The sequence below is a fragment of the Vigna unguiculata genome, chromosome 7 (assembly GCF_004118075.2).
Source record: "Vigna unguiculata cultivar IT97K-499-35 chromosome 7, ASM411807v1, whole genome shotgun sequence".
NCBI classification, from domain to species: domain Eukaryota; kingdom Viridiplantae; phylum Streptophyta; class Magnoliopsida; order Fabales; family Fabaceae; genus Vigna; species Vigna unguiculata.
The window spans coordinates 21,202,827-21,227,359 of record NC_040285.1 but is presented as its reverse complement, the minus strand read 5'-3'; the positions used below and the strand labels follow the sequence as shown (position 1 = coordinate 21,227,359).

At 30.6% G+C, this 24,533-nt stretch overlaps 2 protein-coding genes across 3 annotated transcripts; both read right to left on the bottom strand.

Moving 5' to 3' along the window:
• Window positions 1–9,738: 9,738 nt before the first annotated feature.
• On the bottom strand, window positions 9,739–12,602 carry LOC114190595 (histidine-containing phosphotransfer protein 1-like). 2 transcript variants are annotated; one of them, XM_028079545.1, is made up of 6 exons: window positions 12,357–12,596; window positions 11,929–12,059; window positions 11,765–11,833; window positions 11,610–11,681; window positions 10,104–10,176; window positions 9,739–9,986 (listed from the first exon to the last, which is right to left on the bottom strand). In XM_028079545.1, exons 1-6 carry the CDS (start codon window positions 12,420–12,422, stop codon window positions 9,951–9,953), a joined length of 447 nt encoding a protein of 148 aa, XP_027935346.1. In that variant the 5' UTR covers window positions 12,423–12,596; the 3' UTR covers window positions 9,739–9,950. The 2 variants fall into 2 exon arrangements, with proteins under 2 accessions (XP_027935346.1, XP_027935345.1); XM_028079544.1 differs by having other exon boundaries at window positions 9,773–9,992; window positions 12,357–12,602.
• A 1,979-nt stretch (window positions 12,603–14,581) lies between these two features.
• LOC114189604 (receptor-like cytosolic serine/threonine-protein kinase RBK2) lies at window positions 14,582–18,439 on the bottom strand. The gene is made up of 7 exons (XM_028078217.1): window positions 17,319–18,439; window positions 16,626–16,877; window positions 16,393–16,547; window positions 16,053–16,132; window positions 15,829–15,964; window positions 15,587–15,736; window positions 14,582–15,183 (listed from the first exon to the last, which is right to left on the bottom strand). The coding sequence occupies exons 1-7, from the start codon at window positions 17,668–17,670 to the stop codon at window positions 15,076–15,078; spliced, it is 1,233 nt and encodes a 410-aa protein (XP_027934018.1). The 5' UTR covers window positions 17,671–18,439; the 3' UTR covers window positions 14,582–15,075.
• Window positions 18,440–24,533: the final 6,094 nt, after the last annotated feature.

The window sequence follows — 24,533 nt, the reverse complement described above, 5'->3', positions numbered from 1 at the left end:
GCATAATGTATGTGTGTGAATGGAGAATGAAATGCATACCCAAACCTCCACCTGCAAACAATAAGTAAAATCCAGGTAGGTATATATATAACAATGTCGTCTACCATAGGATTCAATATTCAGGCATACAAATAAGTAATATAAACAAATATTTCAATCATAAAAAATGGACAATAAATAAATAAAAATAAATAAAAAATAAAAAAAGCATACAAAAGAACAAAAAAGGGAAAGAAAACTTTTGAAACAACTACATAAATTTTATACATTTAATTAAATGACCTGACTCTCCAAGTTCACCACTGAAGTCGCCATCCATCGCAACCAAAATCGCGAGAGACTATGAACAAAAAGGTTAAATATACATATATACATTATAACTTATAACCACATAATGGGGGCCCACCGTATCATGCTTATTTCTAATTTGATTTTGACGTATGATAAACTACAAGCATATACAATGAAGCTCCAAATTGAAACTTATAAAATCAAACATGACATAATATAAAAGGAAAATAATTTTTTGACAACTAAATTTTGACAACTTTCTCTTACAACCTAAGATAACATCTTTTAAGTGGTTTCCCATTTTTCCATTTTAACGTTTCTCTATATTCCAAAACCAATTAGAAGATGTCACCTCAAGTTGTAAGATAAAGTTATTAAAATTTAATTGTCAAAATATCATTGTCCAATATAAAAAGTAAATAAATTGAACCCCAATCAAAACCACACCCAAAGGACTAAACTACAAAAAAAAAAAAACTAACCACAATGACAATTAAACATTAATATACCATCACTAATCACAATTAAACCTCAATACCTCAATATTTAATCATTCAAACCAAACACAATAACTCCTTTAACAAATCACATATCATGACTCCCAAAGTGCAATCACAATGAACATAAGTCAACATTACCCTTCCAACCACGTGGACAAGAAGCATAATCTAGTAAATAAATAAAAACAAACATTTAACTCAGCCACAAACAACACAAAATCTATTTAAATCTCATTGATCAAATCTCAAAAACAAAACAAGGCATAAGTGAGGTTTCAAAATACCCATGATGAAACTGGTAAGGAACGTCGCGACTAGAAGAGTCTTCAACAGAGAAAGTAGAAACGATCTAAGTAGGGATGTCAACGGGGCGGGTAGGGTACGAGTAGTAGCTCCCTCGTACCCTACCCGCTGGATAAATATTCGCCCCGTACCAATACCCATATCTGTCAGGTATCCGTTATGCAGGTATCCGCCTATTTTTTTCATATCCGTGGATATCCACGGGTACCCGTGGATATTTGCAAAATTATTTAAAAAACAAATATTTAATCATAAATTCAAATAAAATATATCACTGTTATAAATTTTAAATAAAGTTCAAATAAACTCAAGTTTATACAAGCCCAAATAATTGTAAAAGTAAATATAAAATGACGTTCAACACAATAGAAATTTTTTAATTAGTGCTTTGATCAACAAACTCACTTTCTTCAATTGATTCCTGACAAATAAACAAATAATAAACCTCAATTGTCACGTGTCAAGTATTCTTATTTTGATTCCATCATTTGACAACAAGCATACCATAAACGTCATTATCTATATAAGGTTTGATGTATATGTCCAATTTCAAAGAAAGGAAAGAGAATAATGTCAAGGGGTGTAAGTTTAGCATATATGGGTATCCACGGGTACAAATACTATGATACCCGTACCTGCCCCATTAACATGCGGGTAGCGGATATCCATTTTTAATATCCGTTTTCTACCTGTTGCGGGTTTTATCCGCGGATACGGATTTTTTTGACATCCCTATATCTAAGGTTCTGACTAGGGATCTCAACGGGACGGGTAGGGGTAGTAGCTCCCCCGTACCCTATCCGCTGGATAAATATCCGTCCCGTACTCGTACCCATATCCGTCGGGTATCCGTTATGTGAGTAACCACATAATTTTTTAATATCCACCGGTACCCGTAGGTATTTACAAAAAAATAAAAATAAATATTTATCAACATTTTTAATCGTAAATTCAAGTAAAATACAATACATAACATTTATAAATTTTAAACAAAATCTAAATAACTTATTTAAATAATGTTGAATGACAGTTTACAAAGAAATGAAATTTTTTGAAACTAATTAATAAAAAAATAACTCATTCAAAACAAATATGTTAATATTTTAATCATATATTTTTTTTAATTTTTTTAATATAAATTAGAGTATAGCGGGTACGAGTATTCACAGGTACAGATATTATGGTACCCGTACCCGCCCCGTTAACATGCAAATATTAAAAATACCCGTATCCGTTACCCGTGGGTATCCATTTACAATATCCATTTCTTACCCGTTGCAGGTTTTATCCGCGAATACCCGCATATACGGATTTTGTTGACATCCCTAGTTTTGACGCAGCTATACATTGAAAAAGGAGGTGTGGTTTGTGTAAATTATGAGTGAGATTTTAGTATCCGAATGTTATCTAAAAGAGCAACTATATTTGGGTTAAGAGAGGTATCTAAAAAAATCTTTTTTTCTTAGCTTGATGTTTTCATATAGAGAGTATCATAAATCTAATAATCTCATAATAAAGCCATAGATGATTACAAAATACTTTAAAAGATAAGAATTTAACCTAATATTATTATATTATGAGAATCAAATTATAGAAAAATCAAAACATAAAATCAGACGTGATAAAAAAAATTGATTTTAAATATTAGAAGAGATATTTGCGGGTCTATATCAATAGCTCAAATCTCACGAATTCGGTAATTATATCTGAGGTCCAAACTAGACAATCTGAAATGTGCTCAAATCTGGAACATATTCTCAAATCCGGAACATGAATGCATAGTGTTAAAACTACCTCAGATCGCTACCTCTCATCGGCGTCAACGTCAAGGATTTTCCCCCTATGCAAGGACCTTTCCATGGCCGCTTCACCTTTCCATGGCCGCTAGAGGCATTGTCGCCATCGATACCAACCACCACCAAAGGTATCACTGACTTCGTCCTTCAACCATCAACCTCCATGTATTCTTCCATGCTAAAACCCAGAGAGAAGTAGTCACTACCAACCATTGCTGCTCCAGCTACGTAACCAGAGCATCATCACCAACGTCACTTTCGTCACCATCATTGGGTGCCACCAGCACCATCGCCGCCGACAGTTTCTCTTCAGCTAGATTGCTTGCGATCTTTGTCTTCTTTCTTTAAACGTAAATCCCTCCGTTGTCGCACTAGGGTAGTGGCTACCGCACCTCCTCGCCACCGCCATTAGATAAAGTCGTCATCGGTGACAATATCGGATTCAGGATTGTCTTCCGAATTAACCAATTCAAAATTCAAAATTCATCAGTACATATCAGATTAAGCAATCCAAAATAATCTCTAAGATCTGGTACCACATACCATATTGGCCAATCCACAAAGCACATATGCATATCATTAAGTAATCCTGAAAATTATGAACATGATTTAGTTAATGGATTTGTTTTGAGAGTTGTTTGCAGTGGCGAACACCATCACCCCTCCGATTCATCACCATCTTCAAACCATCACCATCTCCCTTTTTATCTTGTATAAGTCTAAACTACTTTACACCATTTATCTCTATGTTGTTTTGCTACAAAGGTGTCTTGTAATTCTTTAACACGAGGGATGACCAAACGACACTGAGAGAAGAGGCAACCAATGCAGCTCTAGCAATCCATGGGGGTATGAAATCTAATGGAGTAAAGAATGTTTGCTACTAATGCATATATAAACCATGGAGAGAGTGTTGTTTTCAACTATGTGGAGCTTCTTTCTCCTCAAATAGGTCCCTACTTTGTAGTTGTCGGCATAATTTTAATATATCACTAGTGCAAAAATGGGATATTAGATCAGGCATATTAGATCGGTTGTGCAGGAACCGATCTAACGATTCACGCGATGACAATTTTGAAAATAACTTCATTTACATTAGATCGGTTGTATGGAGAAACCGATCTAACATGTATACATTAAATCGGTTTAGTGGGGAACCGATCTTACCGTCTTTTTTAAATTAAAAATACAGACGCTTTTTAATATTAGATCGGTTAGCATTATAACCAATATAATATTTTCTGCATAAACCTGCGAAATCCTTTCTTCTCTCTCGTGCCTCACTGTGCATCCGCTTCCACTGTTCATCTTCTCCATTTTTCTCCATTGTGCATCATCGTGCCTCACACACATTTGCTTTGTTCTTCGTTTGTTGCACCACGAAACCCTCTCCATTTTGCTATACTAGCCTCCACACCACGAACTACCACCTCCGCGCCACGAATTGCCACCACCTCCATGCCACGAACCACCGCTGTTGCCGCACCATGAGCCTCCGATGTCGCCGCACCACGGACCATCGTTGTCACCACACCACGAACCATTGTTCGTCGCACCACGAACCATCGTTTGCCGCACCATGACCCGTCGTTGTGGACAAAAATCCTTGTCTCGCGTGGAAGCTGTCGCACCTTGATGTCGTCGATGTCATTGCACCTCCATTGAAGTTGCTTTAGCTCCTGCCGACGCTGCTTGACGTTCTACCTCCATTTTGAAGTTGCTTGAGCTATTGCCACCGTCGCTTTGTTTGTTTCGTTTTTCGCTGCCGCTCTTACCTCCATTAGAATATTACCATCACTTGCATCGATAAAAGTCAGTTCCTCCAAACTTCATTCATTACATTGAAACTGTTGGCTGCCTTTTTAGGATTTGAATCTTGTTCAATGCATTAAATTGGTTCTTCGAATTTTAGTGCACATAAAACTGGTCAGTTCCTTAAAACAATTTACATTGAAATTCAAAGCATAAGAGTGGATTTTTTGCTTGTGGCTAGTTTTATGAACTTGATCTTTTATCAAGTTCATTCATTTATCTATTTGCAAAAGTAGTTAAGAGTACCGGTTGAGTCACTAAATATAATAAAAGTATATCGTAATTAGAGTCACTAATGAGAGCACCTATTTGCAGAAGTAGTTAAGTCTTTATCACATCAATGATATTTATTTAAACCAACTTCTCATGTCGTGTAGTAATGGATCGAAGTTGGATGAATGCAATTCGAATTAGTGATGTCTATGAGAATGGTGTTGAAGAGTTTCTAAAATTTGCTGAATGACACGGGACTGCCTTGATTGAAAAATATTTTTATCCCTGTGTTAATTGTTTGAACGGGAGACGACAAGAAGTTAAGTTGATACGAGAACATCTTTTATGTGATGGTATCCTAAAGAGTTATACAACGTGGATCTGGCATGGCGAAGTTGTACATCTTCCAACCTTATCACAATACAAAGTTAAGGATGATGATGACGATGAAGATAACATGAAGAAGGGTCCTCATGCAAAAGTGTTATGGTATCTTCCAATCATACCTCGATTTAAGTGTTTATTTGCTAATGTTGATGATGCTAAAAACGTTATGTAGCATGCAAATGGAAGAAAAAGTGAGGGATTGTTACACCATGTAGCTGATTCACCCCAATGGAAGAAAATTGATACCCTCTACCCACAGTTTGGGAGTGATCCAAGAAATTTGAGGCTTGGTCTTGCAACTGATGGAATGAATCCTTATGGTAATTTAAGTAGCAAGCATAGTTCATGGTCGGTTTTGTTGATCATTTATAACTTGCCTTATTGGTTGGTTATGAAGAGAAAATACATTATGTTATCTATGATGATATCTGGACCAAAGCAACCTGTAAATGTTTGTATATATAAGTTGTAATTAAGTTTATTTACTAATTTAGTCTCAAATTGGAAAGGACAAAATTGGATCGTTTTAAAAAATATAGGTACTAATTTGAACCAAAAATTTAAAATAGAGGACTAAATTGAAAACAAGTTTTATCACTGTCATGTGTCATGATTGTAAACTGTCATGTGGCACGACAATAACCTGACACGTGGCAGATTATAATTTTTTAGAAAAAAAAATTAAAAAATTCCACAGCTTGACACGTGTCCTGTACTGACACAATGTTAACTCTAACTTAAAGGAGATGACCAAATTGAACCCTTTTAAATAATTGGGGTACTAAATTGAACCAACCAAAAATATGGGGGCCAAATTAAACTAAACCAAAAATTAGGGGACCAAATCAGTAATTATACCATAATTCAATTTGCAAAGCTAATGAAAATTGACTTAAATTCAAATGTATTATAAATATTTCATTATTTTGATTGTTGATTTGTGATGGTAAAACTGTGATTGCATGATCAAATTGATTGATTGATTTTCTATGACTATGAATTCTTGATTGTTTGATCAATTGACATGATTGTTAATTGTGAGTAGTTGAAATTTGAATGTATATATTTCTTGATGTGTCCTGTTAGATTTGGTATGAGAATTTAGTTTGGTGAATTTGGTAATACTGACTTAGGTAAATGGTTAACATGTTTTGGTTAAATTTTGAATTTTGAGAAGCATGGAAACTTTAGTTTTGACTATTTGTGGGGATATGTGAGATCTTCGAATTGCGATAATTTGACACTATTTGAGTTAGGAATGTTAAATGAGGATTAACTCAAGAAGTGTCAAATTACTCAATTAGAACTTAGAGAGGAAGATTTCACTGTTGGTATATCACCGGAAGCCGTTGTAGTCCATTGGGAGCCACTTAGACAATGACCACTGACTTGGGGGCGCTAGGCGCCATTTTTTAACTTTCGGGCATGCTCAAATAAGGGGTTGTAGTGTTAAGCACCACTTTTCCAGTGTCGGCGCCACCCTATTTTTCTGGTTTGCGTCATATTGGAAAAAAATGGGATCCCACTTCGTTAACTGTTTGATCAAGCTGAAATTTTGACAACAAGTCTTAGACACATGAATTGTTGCTTTGACTAATGGGATCTTTGATTAGAGGTATGTAGTTAGAAATGTTACTCTCTTATGTTTGTCCTATTTTAGGTTTTCCTTTTGAGAAAAACACTTCTTATTCATGGTTTTGGTTCGACTTGGAGTAAAAGAAGGTATATGATTGTCTATGGAATTGTTGATGGATTAATTGATGAATATGCATGTGTATAATGATGTATGAAACTGTGATGACGATGATGGGTTTGTTAATGGATATGAGCATGTATCAAAATATATAATATATGATGATTGTAATTAATCACGAACATAATAATACTTAGTATGGATAAATACAAATATGGGTGATTTTTGGTATTTTGAATTTGATGTGAAATCATGTTTGTGGATGAAAGTATGAGTTTGATGTAATTCCAATAACCTTGTAGGGAGATTCTATGGTGGCATTCCTTTAGTGTATGCATTGATGCAACAATGAGTATTAAAGGTTTATCCTAATACTCTAATACTTATTCAAAACTCATGTAAAGTAGAATGAGTTATGTGGTGAGAGAGGCAGAAGGTCTTATCATTAAAGGGACTAACCTTGTGTGTATCAACTTAGGTAGAGCAGGTCAAGTTGAGTAGTATTCTTTTTATTACCATAAGCGCAAAAGCCACTAAGAATCATACATCAGTGCCGAGATCTGAATACTTAAGTCTAGAGAGTCTTAAATTGTATGTTTGATTTTTCTATGAATGTTTGAAATACAATACTTTGTGATGAAATCAATTTAATTGTTATATGCTAATTTCTTTTATAAACTATTTTACTCTCTCTTGTGTTTGTTGTTCTTCTTTTACAATAATCACCTTTACTGGTGTGAGTAGGTGAGGAAATATGTGTGGGTTTATCTTAGGAGGAAGATGTTGATGCAACTATATATACATATAGGATCGTGGAAGCTAGGTTTAGCTCTTATCTTTTGAGAGTTTTGAAAGTGGTTGTAGTTATGTGATTAAGTTTTAGTTCCTCTATGTAGGTTGATGTAAAACCTTTTATATGCTGGTACAAATTTTGGATAATCAGTGATGTAAACTTTTATTTAGTAGTATTGTCCTATTAAATGGAATGCTGCATGAAATGATCTTATCAAAATCATTTTGATATTTGAATGCGCATAATTTTTTTTACATATATAATAAATTTAATTTAATTTTCTAGTTTCATAAAATTAATTTATCCATTTTAAGATAATATTAAAAAATTATATAATATAACTAATATATATTAAAAACTACAACAGTAATAAAAGACAAATATCAATGTCATTTAAAATCAAATGATCCTTCTATTAATATATATATATATATATATATATATATATATATATATATGGTTTTATAAAGAACAAATATCTTTAATTATATAATAAGTTGCATTAAAATAATTTATAAATTTAATTAGACATATTTTGATATGTACAATGAGGAACATAGTTTTTATCTGTGTAATATATTGTGAAAAAAGTTATAAAAAAATTAAATTAAAATTACTATAAAATAATATTTTAAATATAAGAATTTAAGTCAAATATCCATAAATTAAATAATAATATTTTAAATATAAGAATTTAAGCCAAATATCTATAAAATTATAGATTAAATTTTATATGACAGTGAAATAAAATAATATATAAAATTAAAATAATTAAAAATGAATAAAATATATAATTTAATAATATTTTAAAATTTTCTTTCTAAATTCATAAAAAATAAAAGATTATACTACAATAATACTAGAAGATAAATATCAAAGTATTTTAAATTAGTCATTCTCTTAATTCAATAAAAAAATCTTATATTCATATTATTTATCCATATATTTTATTTTATATATAATTTTATAAATATGAATAACTTTAATTATATAATAGGTTGTAGTAAAATATTTTATATTTAATTAAATGTATTTTTTAATATGTATAGAATGGGAAAAAGAATTCATATTTATGCAATATATTGTAAAAAAATTAAATTAAAATTATTATCAAATTATATTTGAATATAGTAATTTAGGTTAAATATTCATATACTAAATGACAATTTTATATATTATAAAAGTAACTTTTAAAGATTTTAGTTTATATGACAGCAGAATAAAATAATATATAAAATTAAAATAGTTAACAAGTAAAATATCCAATTTTATATTTTAAAATTTTCTTTCTAAATTTATAGTGATTAAAAGATAATATTTCTATTATATATATATATATATATATATATATATATATATATATATATATATATATATATATATATATATATTAGCATAAACACATGCGCTGTTGCGTCTGTATGTATGTATTTTTTAAATATGTGTGATATTATATTAGTGATATTATATTAGTAGATGATGATAATGTAATGTTTTTAAGTTAATATATAAAATAAAATTATATTTATTAAAAGTAAAATGAAATATATCAGAAAAATGAAAAAATAATTATTAATAAATAAAAAAAAGGAAAGGAGAAATAGACAAATTTTCTTTAAAAGCTTATAAAATAACGATATATTTTCAAAATTGTAATAAATAATTATATTTTAAAAGATAAAATTAATATTTTGAAATGTGGACATAAAATAGAAAATCTTTTATATATATATATATATATATATATATATATATATTTAAAATAAACAAAGTTTACTGCTGCATTTATTATAACATAAAAATTAAACATGCAAACTTATTTGAGGGATTTTTGTACATACATAAAAATTAATATAAAAAATATTTTTTTTAAAATTTTATTATATAGAGTCTTCTAAAAATTTTATACTTTTATGAATAAAATTTTGACATTCAATGAATATACCAAACTTTAACCATGGCAACTAAAATTTATCTAACATGATTAGAAAAGAATCTTATAGTGTATATATGAGACAAACTAGGCAAGAAATGTTATTCATATCACCACTGTCCCATGGTTCAAACTTTCGACGTAATTGCGAACTAATAGTCCAGAAAATGAAAAAAAAAAAAAAAACTCAATTACTCCATGAAAGACTTCACTTCAATATATCTCTGCATTATGAGAAAGAACCTCCACCAGCTTTAATATCTTTCTGCAGCTACAATAATCAATAAAAAAACTTAATTAAATATATTAGAACTTAAAAAATTCACGAAATTCAGGTTATCTATCTTCAGATAAAATTATAATGAAATATTATCGCAGTTACCCTGAATAAATACTGAAGACCGTTTTTCAGTAGAGAATATTCCTGTTGTAATTGTTGCAGACATCTCATACACCTACACCAACACCATTTTCTTTATAATAAAACACATATCAATTATATTTTAAGATTTTAAGACTCAACGAACAATATATACATTATAAGTCTTCAGCCGTCAACCTATTTTCCCACATAGATTAATTTTATAAAAAGATTAATTCTATGTACAGATATGAAAAACAGCTCACATTCACTATTACGAAACATTATTGTCACATAAATATTGAACTAAGAAATTAAAAGGTCTAGTGAAAATATGAAGCATGTAATAGATTATCCTCCTTCATCAAAACAGAGACAGTTAAAGATCTATGAGCTGTAAGAGTAGCTGCATCTTCTATATGACGCAGTATAATTATGCCAACATAAACTGACGACTCAATCATTTTAAATATGAGTATGAACAAGATTATAGATGAAAATATTCTCAAATCTTTCTGTCTCATTAATTTAATAGAAAATTTTAAATTTCTACAATTATCTAACAGCAAATTTGTTCTTCGGACTACAAGATTTGATGGAGAAAACAAGTCTTCAGTGACAATATGTCCAGCTTAATTTGACTTCAATGATTAAGATGACACCTAGGAATCAAACCACTGTACACGAAATTTTGTTCACTGACTAAAGTGTTTTCGTTTACCTTTACAAATACAAGGGCTTTCAAATAATTTTCGATCAAGTATTTCAGAAAAAGTATATTATTACCATTCTTAAATTAAATAATTTAATATGACAATGTATTAAAAAAAATTAGTTAAAATAATACATTACTCTTTTATTTTCAAAATATTTATATCAATATTTCTAACACTAAACCGATCTAAATCATGTTTAAGAATCACAATTTACTAAAGTCGCGATTAGGTATGAAAGAAAAATTGGTTAATGCCTTTTCTTTCTTGAAAAGCATTTATATATTATTGTATCTATATTTTAAAATCATTTTATATTACTACAAATTTAGACAAACCACAATTAAATTTTCCCATTATTACAAACATTTTCTCTTTATTTACAGATTTAGACAATAATTCTCTGTTCATTTTTGTATGTCTTTAAAAGTTTACTAAGTGTGTTATTATAAATTTTTTAAAATCATCAAACAAGGAAAAGTTAAAATCAAAACAGGTAGATGTTTTCTACTCTTGCAATCAATATCACAGAATTCGGTCATTCAAATTTTTTTAAATTTTTTAAGGAATTTTAAAAGCCACTGTCACACCGATTTAAGAGGATTTCTATCAGTAGATCTCTGAAACTTTTAACAAAATCTCAGAAATCACATGTAAGTTTTTTTATTGATTTCGATCACCGAATAAATCCAAGAACATAGGAATAAATGCCCAAATCAAAGAGATAATTCACATGACATAAGATATGACTTATGGAGGACTGCGTGAGATGCACGGTCAAATATTGAAGAGGAATATGTAAGAACACACTCACCCGTCCAGGTTTTTAGTCTCACAGAAAGGCCTGAAAGTAGCGCAAACATTTTTAACTCTGGCAGCACCAACACTGTTGAAAAACTAAACATTATCACACATGAAAAGAAAAACTTTCACAGTTAATACATAAAAAAATCAGAAATAGCATGACACCTGGCACTGCTTCCCTTATACTGATGGGCATAAGCATCTATTTGTTTGAAATCAGCTGGAACTTGTTCCCTACATAACAAGTCAAACCCAATCATCATTCACAATATTCATATACATAAACAAAATCACTAAATTACTAAATTATACAATTACACAGTACTTACAGACAACGTGCCATATTTTTTAGGATACTCTCAGAATCATCAAAGAACATGGTGACAACCTCAAGCACAAAATCTGGAGTACTCTCATCCTGCAGTTTCTGAAGCTGGCTAAATTGATCGTCCAAAAACCCCTTCTCCACGCCAACAAAAACAAATTCAAAATCACCAATCAAATGATACAAATTGAAAACGGCAGTAATAATCAGGGTTTTGACCAGATTTGTGATTAAAATAATAATCATAATTACAATTTAAATCTTTTTCTTATTATTAAAAAAAAAAAGAGGGTTAAGTTTTGTGGACGGAAAATGACTTGGCAGTGGTATAAGAAACAAAGATGGGACCATATATTTGAGAGAAGAATGAACAGTATCAATGAAAAAGCAAAATCATTAGAGTGAAAGAGAGAGAAGAGATAGGAAACGAACCTGATGAAACATGGCGGATTGGTGTTCGCACAGCTTGGCTTGCAACTGATTAACATCCATGGTCATTCTTTATGGTGTCAGATCTTGCGTTGAAGTTGAAGATTGAAGGAAAATTGTGTGTCTCTGAGAATGAAAATTGGTGAACCCTGTTTTCGGAATTTGACCTGCTCACTACTACACCTTCTTCCTTTGCTTGCAAATGCTTCTCTCTCTTTCAGGGATACCTTTTTTATTCGTGACAGTTATAAATAGCCGTGTCTATTAGTTTTAAATGTAAATAAATGCACTTAAATTTCTTTTTAATTCTTTTCAATTGCTTTTATTATTTTTTCTTTCTTATTCAAAATACTATCTATTGTTCTTTACTACTATTTGTGCTTAACGCATGGAATTTAAACAAAAAAATAACATATGCTTATTTTATAAATTTAAATTCATACAAATATAACTAAAATTTAATATAAATATTTACTTTATAAACTGAATAATGATAGTTTATTATTTTTATTACAGAAATGTATTTAAGCTATGCATATATCTTTTTAATAAAATGTACTTTATTATATAACTATTTGTGATAGTTAAATCAATCAAACTAAAAGTTAAAAAAGTAAAAAATAAAAAAATTAAATATAAATGAAACAATAGTTAATAATTTCACTTGTGTACCTTAACTTAAAAAGATTTACATGTATTCATAATAAATAATAGAACTAACTATATATTAATTATAATAAATAATTCAATATTTATTCATAATAAATAATGTAACATTTTAAATAAATTTAATAGTTGAAAATCATATATAAATATTATTAGTAATTTGAAATATTTTATTTAAATTTATTATTATATAATTAAGACTCTAAACAGTTAAAAATAATTTGTAAAGATTTATAAAGTTCATAAATGTACATTATTATACTCATTTAAGTGCATCCCATTCAATTAATTTTGTTATATAAATTTAAATTTTGTTGTGATTAAAAGGAAAATATTTGTTTTTCTACTTTTATAAGAAAATTGCAATATATTTATTATATAATTTTATGCTTAACATATCAGTATAATATATTTATTATATAAAATTTTAATATATTTACTAAATATGATGTTGATTAAAATTTATTTTTATAAAATAAAATACTAAATAATATGTAAACAAAGAGGAATATAATTATGTGTAAATTATTTTGCAGATCCTGTTGTTACATGGATATGAGTGATGTTATACTATTTAATATTTGTCATCTTGTTATAAATGATAATAAAATTTATTGTTAAAATTAATAAAAAGGCAATAGATTGTATATTTGAAAATCATTAAAATTTCTTTTCAGTCTTTTTCAATTATTTTGTACTTTTCATGATCTAAATGTACTTTTTAATATATATTTTACAAAATCAATGTCATAGTTTAGAAAAGTATTGCAACCACATAAACTCCAAATATAATATATACCTACGGATGGATCAATTATTTTAAAAAAAAAAACTATATATATATATATATATATATTGATAAAGTTATTGAATATTTCTTTAAAAAATATAATATAACAATAAATAAAAATAAAATATAGTTGAATAATAATGGGCATTAAAATGTGTAAGTGTAGATTAACATTATTAATAAAGATCTGATTTTGGTGTTGATGAAAGAAGGGAGAATAATATCTGGAGGACCAATTCTACCACCCACACGTGGTTGTGGGGATTCATATCATTTTTCTGTTTCACTCCTTCAACAACTACCTTCCACATTATACCTGTCATCTCATCCTCCCTCGCCACTTTTTTATCCCAACCCAAATACAATGCTTCTTTGTCGGCTATTTTTGGTCAAATTTATACTACTTCTATTCCATTCTTTCAACATTTTTCAATTTTATTATTTTTTCATTAATAATTTTGTTAATAATAATAATAATAATATTTATATAGATTATTTACAAGCGAAACTGTAACTAATACTATTGAATATACAAAACTATATGTGTACTCGATCCATTCCAAAACATTAATATTTAAGATTATGGTATGTTGATTTCTAGAAAAAAATCATGATAATAAAAGCAAAAGTATATATGTGATGACTATTTAATAAGAATTGTGCGGCCTCAATTCATTTAGAATATATTGATGTCTGTTTGCAATGTGATGCATTTGATTGGTATGCACATTCCAAGAGCTACTAACAATTATTGAAGATTATGCACTTCCACTTATCTGCAACACAAATCAAATTTTTCGATCAAATGCTTCCAAGAGACCCAAATCTTAAAACAGATTTTGTTTACATACGAAAGTCTCTAGTGGCTTTCTTTTTGTGCTTTCCACCTAATGACCTTTTTCCACCTATTTGTAAGAATTATGATGAAAAGGAAGGGAGAGAAAAGGTATTTGTTTCTATTCAATAAATAATTTAGGTAGATCCTATTTGAAAGGGAACGAGAAATTAGATTCAATGAGTTAAGGCTCACAGGTAATACAATATTTCTTTCTTTCATGTAACTATGGCTAATACCATTTTCTATAAAGAATCTATTATGTACAGAGGTTGAAGGGTATAGAAACATGCTGTTTTTTAGAACTAGGCAAAGTGCAAAATTTTGAGTTTGATGAGGCAATTTTTATATGCAGAAACTCCATCAGAAAGAAGGGATGATGATAGTGACCAGCTTCACCCTTGATGATAGTGAGTCTATGTTCAGTTCAACTATTCTGAATCATGAAGTTCTTCTCGGAAGACTCTTCTGAAAAACGGCATTCGGGTTTTCTTCATGCCCTTAAAGCAGCTAAGGTTGCCGTTAAGAAGCTGTACAACCTGCACCAAAGGGTCACATGCTTCATAAAGGGCTTTGTCATAGTCACATGCTTCATAATGGAACTTGTCATACATGTTAAGGTACACAGACACAGAAGAGTTAGTGGGTTGACTTGCAGATGTTCTGCCACTACAAAAGTGGACCACATTACATGTGGAACACATCAGTACTGGATGACATGTCATAAACATAAAACATCATTTCTTATTATCCTCAATCTTAAAGTAATCAGTCAAATTATCCTAATTACAGTTCAAGAATTTGTTTGTATACGAACAATACTTATAAATATGTAAAAAGTAAATGAAGTATTTCAAAGCAAAGTTTGGTTAAGAAAATTAAACAAACAGTTTGGCTGCAAAAAATTCACCGTTGAGATTTGAAAAGATAGAGACAAGGTACCTGTCTTGTAGAGGGCCGACGAATCGATGACTGTTGTATGCACAAAGAAGCAGCTAAGAGCATAAGATTCATTTGCCTGGAGTCGAAGTCACCTAATAGTGAAGGATCAATCAGCTCCATGACATCATTTTTTTTCAGCAATGGTTTTGCCTGAAAATTTGTTAGAATAAAAATAAAATCAAAATTTGGAGAGAAGATGATGAAATTTGTGTGTAAAAAGAGTAAATAGTAAGATACTATACCCACAACACAAGACTTTGCTGTGAATAATCAAGTGCACGACGCCCACTCACTAATTCCAATAGCAACACACCAAAAGCAAATATGTCTGTTTTCTCGTCCACTATGCCATGCAGCAAGTATTCAGGTGCAAGGTAACTGTGGCAGTAAAAATTGGAACCAGAGTTAATAAGAAGCAGAAAAGTTTTTTTTTTTTTACCAGGAACTAATTGAGAAGGTCACAAACCCGAAAGTTCCTTCAAATTTTGAAACTGTGTGATGAGTCCAATTTTCTGGCAGCCATTTTGCTAGTCCGAAATCACAAATCTGTCCAAAAAATTCATAACGTTTCAATTTGTTCCTGAAAGATTTTTAAATGCATTCTAACGTACATAACATGGAAATTGATGTGACAGAAGGGAAGTTTCGTCCATCACGTAATGGAGAATCTTCCAAAAATTGTTTGTCTATAAGGTAAATTCAATAAATTCAAAATCCGAAAGACAAAAGGTATTTGTTGTGATGAGTTATAGAATCAAACACATAGAACTGAATCCTAAGCCTTCATTTGTTCATCGTTATCATACCTGAGGCTCAAAGTCCTCCGTGAGCAAGATATTGGCTGCTTTTATATCCCTGTGGATAATTCTTCTTTGACAACCCTCATGAAGATATAGTATACCCTTAGCTATTCCTAATGCAATTTTGTGCCTTGTACACCATGGTAGTTTCTCCTTGGAACCTAATAACCAACCAAATGATAATTTTGAACAAATATTGACTCTAAAAGATGTAAAGGGAAAAAATGAACTACCATTACCATAAAGAACTGAAGCTAGGCTTCCTTTTTCAGACAACTCAAGAACCAGATACATTCCACCATCCACTCCATAGCCAACCAGCTTAGCAGTATTGGGATGGTTTACATGAGCCATTACACCAAGTTCTGATAAAAAATCCCCTATGATTTCATCGGCTGTTCCTCTTGTTAAACGTTTAATTGCCACTAATTGACGATTTGGCAAACACCCTTTGTAAACTTCAGCATAGCCACCTTTCCCAATCAAATTTTCTGCACCAACCAACATAAATTTAGAATTTAATCCAAGTACACTAATAATATAAAGTGCACCTACCAACATAAATTTTGAATTTAATTCATATACAGTAACAATATAACGTTTTTTTTTTCACATTATCATCTAACAGTCTATTTAGAATCGCGTTAAAAACACATCATGCGCCTAAATAGCATGGAATTGGCAAAGGTTACATGAAGTTGATTCGCCATTAATGTGAAAATTTGAAAACTGATACAAAAGGGAACACACTGCAGTGGAAGACAAATATATATGATATAACTCGGTGATTTCTAATTCCTATTCACAAAAAACGCTGATTTGTATTTACTTGAGAACATTGTAAAATTAGAGTGAAAATTTAAACGAAGCAAAGAAATCCAATCATGTGGTGTTCCTTGATGAGAAATCTAATTCTGTAGCACGATGCATACCTTGGCTAAATGAATTGGTTGCAACCTGAATCTCATGATGAGTAAAGATCTTCCACGGTGACCTGCAAGGGGATGCATTTGCATCCAAGAAGCAACTTGGGAGAATGGTCTCCCTCATGCTAGTGCTCATTCTTTTGGAGAGCTTCAGGGCACTGAGAGGGTGCAACGTGTTCGTATGTTTCTTCGACCCATTTCTAAACAAGTGAAGAAATGCATGCCACCTAGAAGCATGTTTTGAAAGGTCTTGAGATTCAGAATCCACTGCAGGCTCTTTGGAAGAACTTGATTCTGAATCCGAGCTCCTGAAATAGTCTTCCAGAACTGTAACTGGGGAATCCACCTTTTCCTTCATTTTTTTTTTTGTGACCAACGAGCACAGAAACCCTCAAGTAAAAGAAAAGATATCACACACCCACCAGGAAAGTGAGAAATTTCATGATGAGGGCTAACTTATGGAACACAAAAAAATGGATTTTTTTTCTCCCTCTGGTAACAAAATGTTTCTCTACAGAATAAATATAAATTACAACACGATAAATCAAGAACAACCCATCAAATGAAATTAGGAGAGTAAAATATGAAACGGAAGGACATTGCCCAAAACTATTGTATCCCAGAAAAATAAATAATGGAATTTGTATCTTAAATTTTTCTCTCTAGAAAACCAATTAGGTAAAAACAAGGGAAAGACAAGGAAAGCTTCCTGAAGTGTAAGAATCAAAGAAGCCCAAGGGATAAGCCAAAGCGACAGAGAAAACCATATTTTGAAGAGACCAAAACATACGTATCAGAGACAGAAAGATCAGCGACACAGCATCTTGGAAACTCGCTAGGTGAATCGCACAGAAACTTGGATGATACAATACAGTGAAAGGGGAAGAGTAAAATACAAGTTAGGCAGCTGAATAACACAGAGAGAAAAAATTCTAATATTGTTTTCAACTCAAAGAAGAAACAGAGGAAAGCAGAGGAAGGGACAGTGGAGAGAACAGAGACAGAAGCATCAGAGGTTGTTTGGTTTACTTGGCCACCCCGCTTCAACAAACCACTATCATTGCCCTTTTCAATCTTGTCCCGCTACTAGTCACAATGTTTCTTTTGAATTTCGCATATAAAAAAAATAGTATATCTCGCAAATAGACGGTAGTTAAATAATATTTTGGAGTCTAAACTCGTTACGAAGATTTTCGTGCCATAAATAAATAATTATTATTATCATAGGTTGTGGATTTTCATTAGGCACCTTTCGAGATAAAAAACAAAGTTGAGGTGAGGATTATGATTATGCTATTTGGAGTTTGGATTGTAGAAGAAGATAGAAGAGTTGGCAAAGAAAAGATGGCTTTGGCCATGCATGCCAAATGACTTTTACATATTTAATTTTTGTATACTTTTTGTTTGACGAAAATTATTAAAAAGTTGTCTCAATATTTTATTATGTAACAAAATTATAGTAATGATATAAAAAAACGATGATTAAAAAACATCTTCCTTATCATGGTCAGAGTCAGAGACGCCTATGTTGTGTGTACACTTCTTGGTCTCTTCAAGGATACGGCACGTGCAAAATGGTGTTTCTTTATTTTATTCTCAAACATGGATTCGTTGTCCAAGTTGCTATATATAATCAGATAATTGCATTAATATTTAGTAAAAGTTATAAACTCGGAATTTATTTCATACAAATGAAAGAAAGAGCTAGAAAGAAAAATAATAAACATGATATAAAAGGAATAAAGAAAAGTCAAAGGTGGGTTTAATGTATGGAAAATTCTACTTATAATTCTAAAATAATATTTTATACCATTAGAATATACTCACGGAGAATAAATAAAAAGAGAAAAAAAATGAAAGAAAGAAAAGATGTTGTTACATCAACCCTATCAAATACGCCACATTCCGTCACACTTGATTCAAATGCATAGAACTTTGTTTCTTCATTTTTAATTATTAAAGACAAGAAGTTAGTTATAGGTGTGCCCACACCATAATTATCGTCATTATTATTGACATTATATGAACACATCTTCCACTGGTAGGTTTATGCTTGGCATTTATTGTTTATTTAAGAAGCCAAAAACAAATTAATTAAGTGGATCTGGTAATGAAGTGTGAGTTGCTTGGTGATGAATGAAAATGTTGTCTGGAAACAACGTAACGTTGTACCAATTCCGCAAGAGTATAAATATTATACTCGATTCGCTATCATTTCAGCGTAATTAACACAATCACTACGCACAAGCCAAACCCCTCAGCCAAGAAACTCAACCACAACACTCAACTTCTTATTATTATTACTCATCTTTCTTCTCTACCAAATTATCTCCCAGGCTCCACCCTCAATCATTTCACCGTATTAAACTATTTTTTTATCTGTTTCAATGTTCCAAATATCAGTTTTTCTTTTTAAAGAAAAATAATAGCTAGTGATTGTGTTTTTTTTCGAATCTGTAGAAGGATATGAGTGAATCTATTTTCGTACCTTGAATTCGCGATTGATTGAGGTTTAAGGTGTGTCCAAATTGACTTCGTCAAGACAAAAAAAAAAACTGGCTACGTACTTCTCTCATCCAAAATTTCAATTTTTTTTCTCACAAAAAATGTAACCATCGTGTTATTATTATTAATAAAATTAATAGGTTCATCCTAATTTGATTCGGTCTAACATGACAAAAATAGGTTGAGTTGAATTAATCTACTAATGAAAAACAAAAAGACGAATAAATCTTAGCTTTTTCTATCCAAGTGGAGTAGATATAAAGCGCATCCCAAAAAAAAAAATATTTTAATTAAATATGAAATTCTTACAAATTTAGTTAATTTTCGGTATTAAAATTTTTTAATATTAGCCAAATATAATTTATAAACTAAACTAACAATTATAATCATGTATATTATAACTTTTTAAAACAACAAAATCTTAAGAATTATATAATAAAATCATGATAAATATTAGGATCAGATAAAAGATATAAATATATTTTTTTAAAGAAAAAAAAAATTATCGTACCAAATTTTTAGTTAGATTAATTTTGTTTAAATTTTATTCATAATTAAAATGATTAAACACATATTATTATATATATTTATTGGAAAAAAATTAATTCTAAATATATTGAATGAACTTATTAACAAAAATAAATTTCTGTGTTGATATTATAATTCTTTTATTATACTATTTTTTATTTAAAAATAAATAAGAGGACACACATTTGGAAAACACCGGAACAATTGAAGGTGATGTTTTGTAGTGGTCACATCATGGCCTTTCCATATGTTTCTTGCGCACCATTTGGTGAATAACTTTTATATCCATTTATTTCCAAAACTAGAGTCCACAGTGATCACAGTCACACGATCGAGTTCAAACAAAACCGATTAATAAATTATGTCAGTTCAGTACAACATATATATTAAATACGATAATATTGAACTAAATCGAATATCATAACATCTTTACTTTAATGTTTTGTTAGTAAGAAGGAAAAAGATGAAATGAATTAAAAAAATGATGAATAGATCATAAAGTAAGAACGAAAAAAAGGTTTGGTTATAAATCAATAAAGAAAAGACAAGAAATAGTAGATGGGATATAGTAGAATTAATCCTAATAATGTTACAACTTTTCCTTTTTAAATATACTAAAATAAATAATTCATTTATATTAATCTAAACAATTTTTCTTATTCGTTAAATCATATTTTTCTAACCAAAAGGTTTAGAGTCCGATCAGTTAAAGCACTTAAAATAGTCTTTTTCTTCTCTCGAAGTTCTTCATGTCTATTTTTCTGACCCTTTAAACAGTTAAAGATCATATCGACCCTAACACTACATAGCCCTCCAGCCTTAGCTTTTATAAAGCTTAAGGCTAAATGAAAATATTTACCTTAGCCAAAAGCAATTAATTTCTGATATCTTCCTAGTGGCCTTTAAAGGCACTGATCCAAAAAAATTAAGATGATCTTTCAAGACACCTAGTGACCTTTCAAGGCACTTGATGAGCTTTGAAGGCACTGAATCAAAAACTTAAGGTGACCTTTCAAGACGCCTAGTGACTTTCAAGGCACTAAACCCAAAAATTAAGGTGACCTCTCAAGGCACCTAATGATCTATCAAAACACTAAAAAATATTGGTGACTTTTTAAGGCACCCAAGAAATAATGACGACTTTCCAAAGCGTTTGAAGAAAATGAAAGGTGACCTGAAGATACCCGAAAATGACCTTTCAAGGTATCATCCTAAGATGATCAAGTATCATCATATCCATAAAAATATTATCAGGTATGATCGTAAGATGATCAAGTATCATCAGATGTATAAAAAGATTACCAAGTATCATCCTAAGATGATGAAGTATCATCATATGCATAAAAAGATGATCAGGTGTCATCCTAAATGAGAAAGATTCATCTAATCGAACAAAAAAAAGATTATTAGGTATTGTAGTGTTAGACCCAATGTCGATTGGGTTATTAGGCCTAAAGCTGATTTGACATCGGATCCAGTACCAATATCGATGAGTGAGAAAGGCTAGGTCGAAAGTGGAGAAGATGCGAAGAAGACTTCATAATATAAGGAAGAGATCGAAATTGGGAGATCACTATTGATTGCTTATAGCTAATCAATGTTTGTAGTTTTTGGCTAGCACAAGTATAAATAGGGTATAAGCGTGATGGTGAATATTTTTATTTATCCTTAAGCTTTATAGAAGCTAAGGGTTGGGGGCTATGTAGTGTTAGGGCCCATCTAGTCTTTAACTAACCAAAGATTGATATGGTCTTTAACTACGCAGAACACAATCAATCTGGTCTTTAACTGCTAAAAGGTTGATTTGGTCTTTAACTGTCAAAAGGTCGATCTAGTTATTAGTCCTAAGACTGAATTTAGTTGTTAGATCAATACTAGTGGGATTTCTAGGACAAGAGTATGAGGTAGTAAATGAGGAGATTAGTGTTGATAACTCAAGCAACTATTATGAACATTGAATAAGAGGGGAATCCAAGGGTTAGAAAGATAAGCATAAAAGAGAAACTCGAGGGAGAAGAAGAAAGATACTTTGAATGCTCCAGACTCTGAAGCTTTTGGCTAAAACAATTGTCTTTCCCAACATGGAATCTTAGGTGTGTGTCATGTTCACTTGAGGGCAATACTCACAATTTTCTTTCGTAAAATCTTATATTTTTTCATTAGGTATAATTTTTTTTGAGTTAATATGATAATAAACTTGTGTTCAAGTACAAAGGAGTATGGTTATAACAGAGGAATATTTTCACATATTTGTGAATTTTCAGTAGAAGGAAAAACAAAATTTGACATTAAATTTATCGCAGTGATCGTGGAAATATGAAGAGGATTTGAAGAATTTGTAATAGTATGAACAATTTGTCAAATAATAGTAAGCTTACTATTTATAATTATTTGGATTCATTTTATAAGAAAGAAAGAAAAAACAGTATTTAGAAGTAAGAAGTGTGATTGAGATTAAAATACCGAACACACACACATATATCTTTAAATAGTATATATATATATATATATATATATATATATATATATATATATATATATATATATATATATATATATATATATATATATATATATATTTTAAAGTATTTACTTTTAATTTCTTACCCTTTCTCCATTTCTAGTATCTCATGTCTATTATTATTTATCTATTTTAGATTAAGCTATTTTGTTCTTGGGAAATGATTTCATTTTCTTTTCCAATATCAATCGACATATCCAAAACCAATATATTCAAGATGATCTATATAACTATGTATTGCAATTGTTATTATCCTTCTTTGCTTTTAAATCTTTTATAACCCAACACGTGTTTATTACTTTGATGTTTTAACAATTGTTTACTTAAGACAACTTTTCTAATTATCTTACACTTTCCATGAGTTAGAGAAAGTTACGATTCTAATTATTAGAATCAATACCATAGATATCAATAATATTATTCTAATATCCCTAATGTTATGCCCGTGTATTATTTTTCATGTGTGCAGTCATCATTATCAATTATTTCTTGTATTGTTTATTGTATTCAATGATGGCTTTATGATAGAGATTATGATTGTATTGTATTGTGTTTATATAAATACAACATCTGTCTTCTTGGTTTTATCTTTCTTGGTTTTAGAGTTCTTAAGCTTTAAGGCTCTCGATCCAATTATGTCTTCCGCAGCCAACACAAATCACAAAAATGACCTACCCACAACTATTTCTGTCAGGTTGGACAAAGATAACTATCTCCTATGGAAGTTGTAAGACCCACAAAATTTAAATAATTAAATAATTAATTATTTAATAAATGCGAGTATGAGAAGCTTTTATGGCATTAAATGCTAACTTTCATGATATGGAAAAGTACTAGCTTAAGTGGTTGAGAGTACTTGGTTTGTGGGAAAGGACTTGGGTTCGAGTCTTATGTATGCCTATGCCTATGTGTTATTTTATTTTATTATTTTGATCTGATAATGTGATTGGAGCGTGATAATAGGATATAACTTTTGAAGTATGAATTGTATCATGAAATGTGATTGGTTGGATTGGTTATGCATTTGCAATTAAATTGTGTGGTGATGGGTTTGAACCTTGGTTTGGACAAAACCATAGACTTTCTTTTTATCAATTTTATTTTTGGTAAGAATGTGAAGGGGCGAGAGAACCCTAGCTAGAGGAACAGCCAAGGGTGCTGGAGGGAGAGAGAGAGCATCCTTGAGTCTGATATTTTGAGGATAGTGAGGAGAGAGTTGACAGAGGAGTAGCGTGAGACTGAAGAGGAACAAGGGTACTGGTTTGGAGGAGGGTCAAGGGGAGTTCATCAGGGATCCAAGGAAAAGCTTCAGTTTTCAAGTCTAAACGAGGGAACCAGGTTAGGGGAGTTCCTATGATTGTTTGATGTTGTATTTTATTCATTATTGACTGGATCGTGATGTATGAGGGAATGGGGATTGTTATTTTTGTGAAAATCAGAATGAAAATCGGGTTTCTGGGATTTTTTCAGAAATCGCCTGGCGGGTCGTGCGTGACCACTAGGCGACGCACGCACCAGACCCAGTTTCTGGGTATCAACGATGAACCGCCAAGCGGCACGAACCCATTTTCACTATTTTTGGTTATATTTTGATGTTTTGGAATACCTGTGGTGTGGCTGTGATGTCTGTATGTTCTGGTGTGAATTTTGATGTTGATAGACTCTGC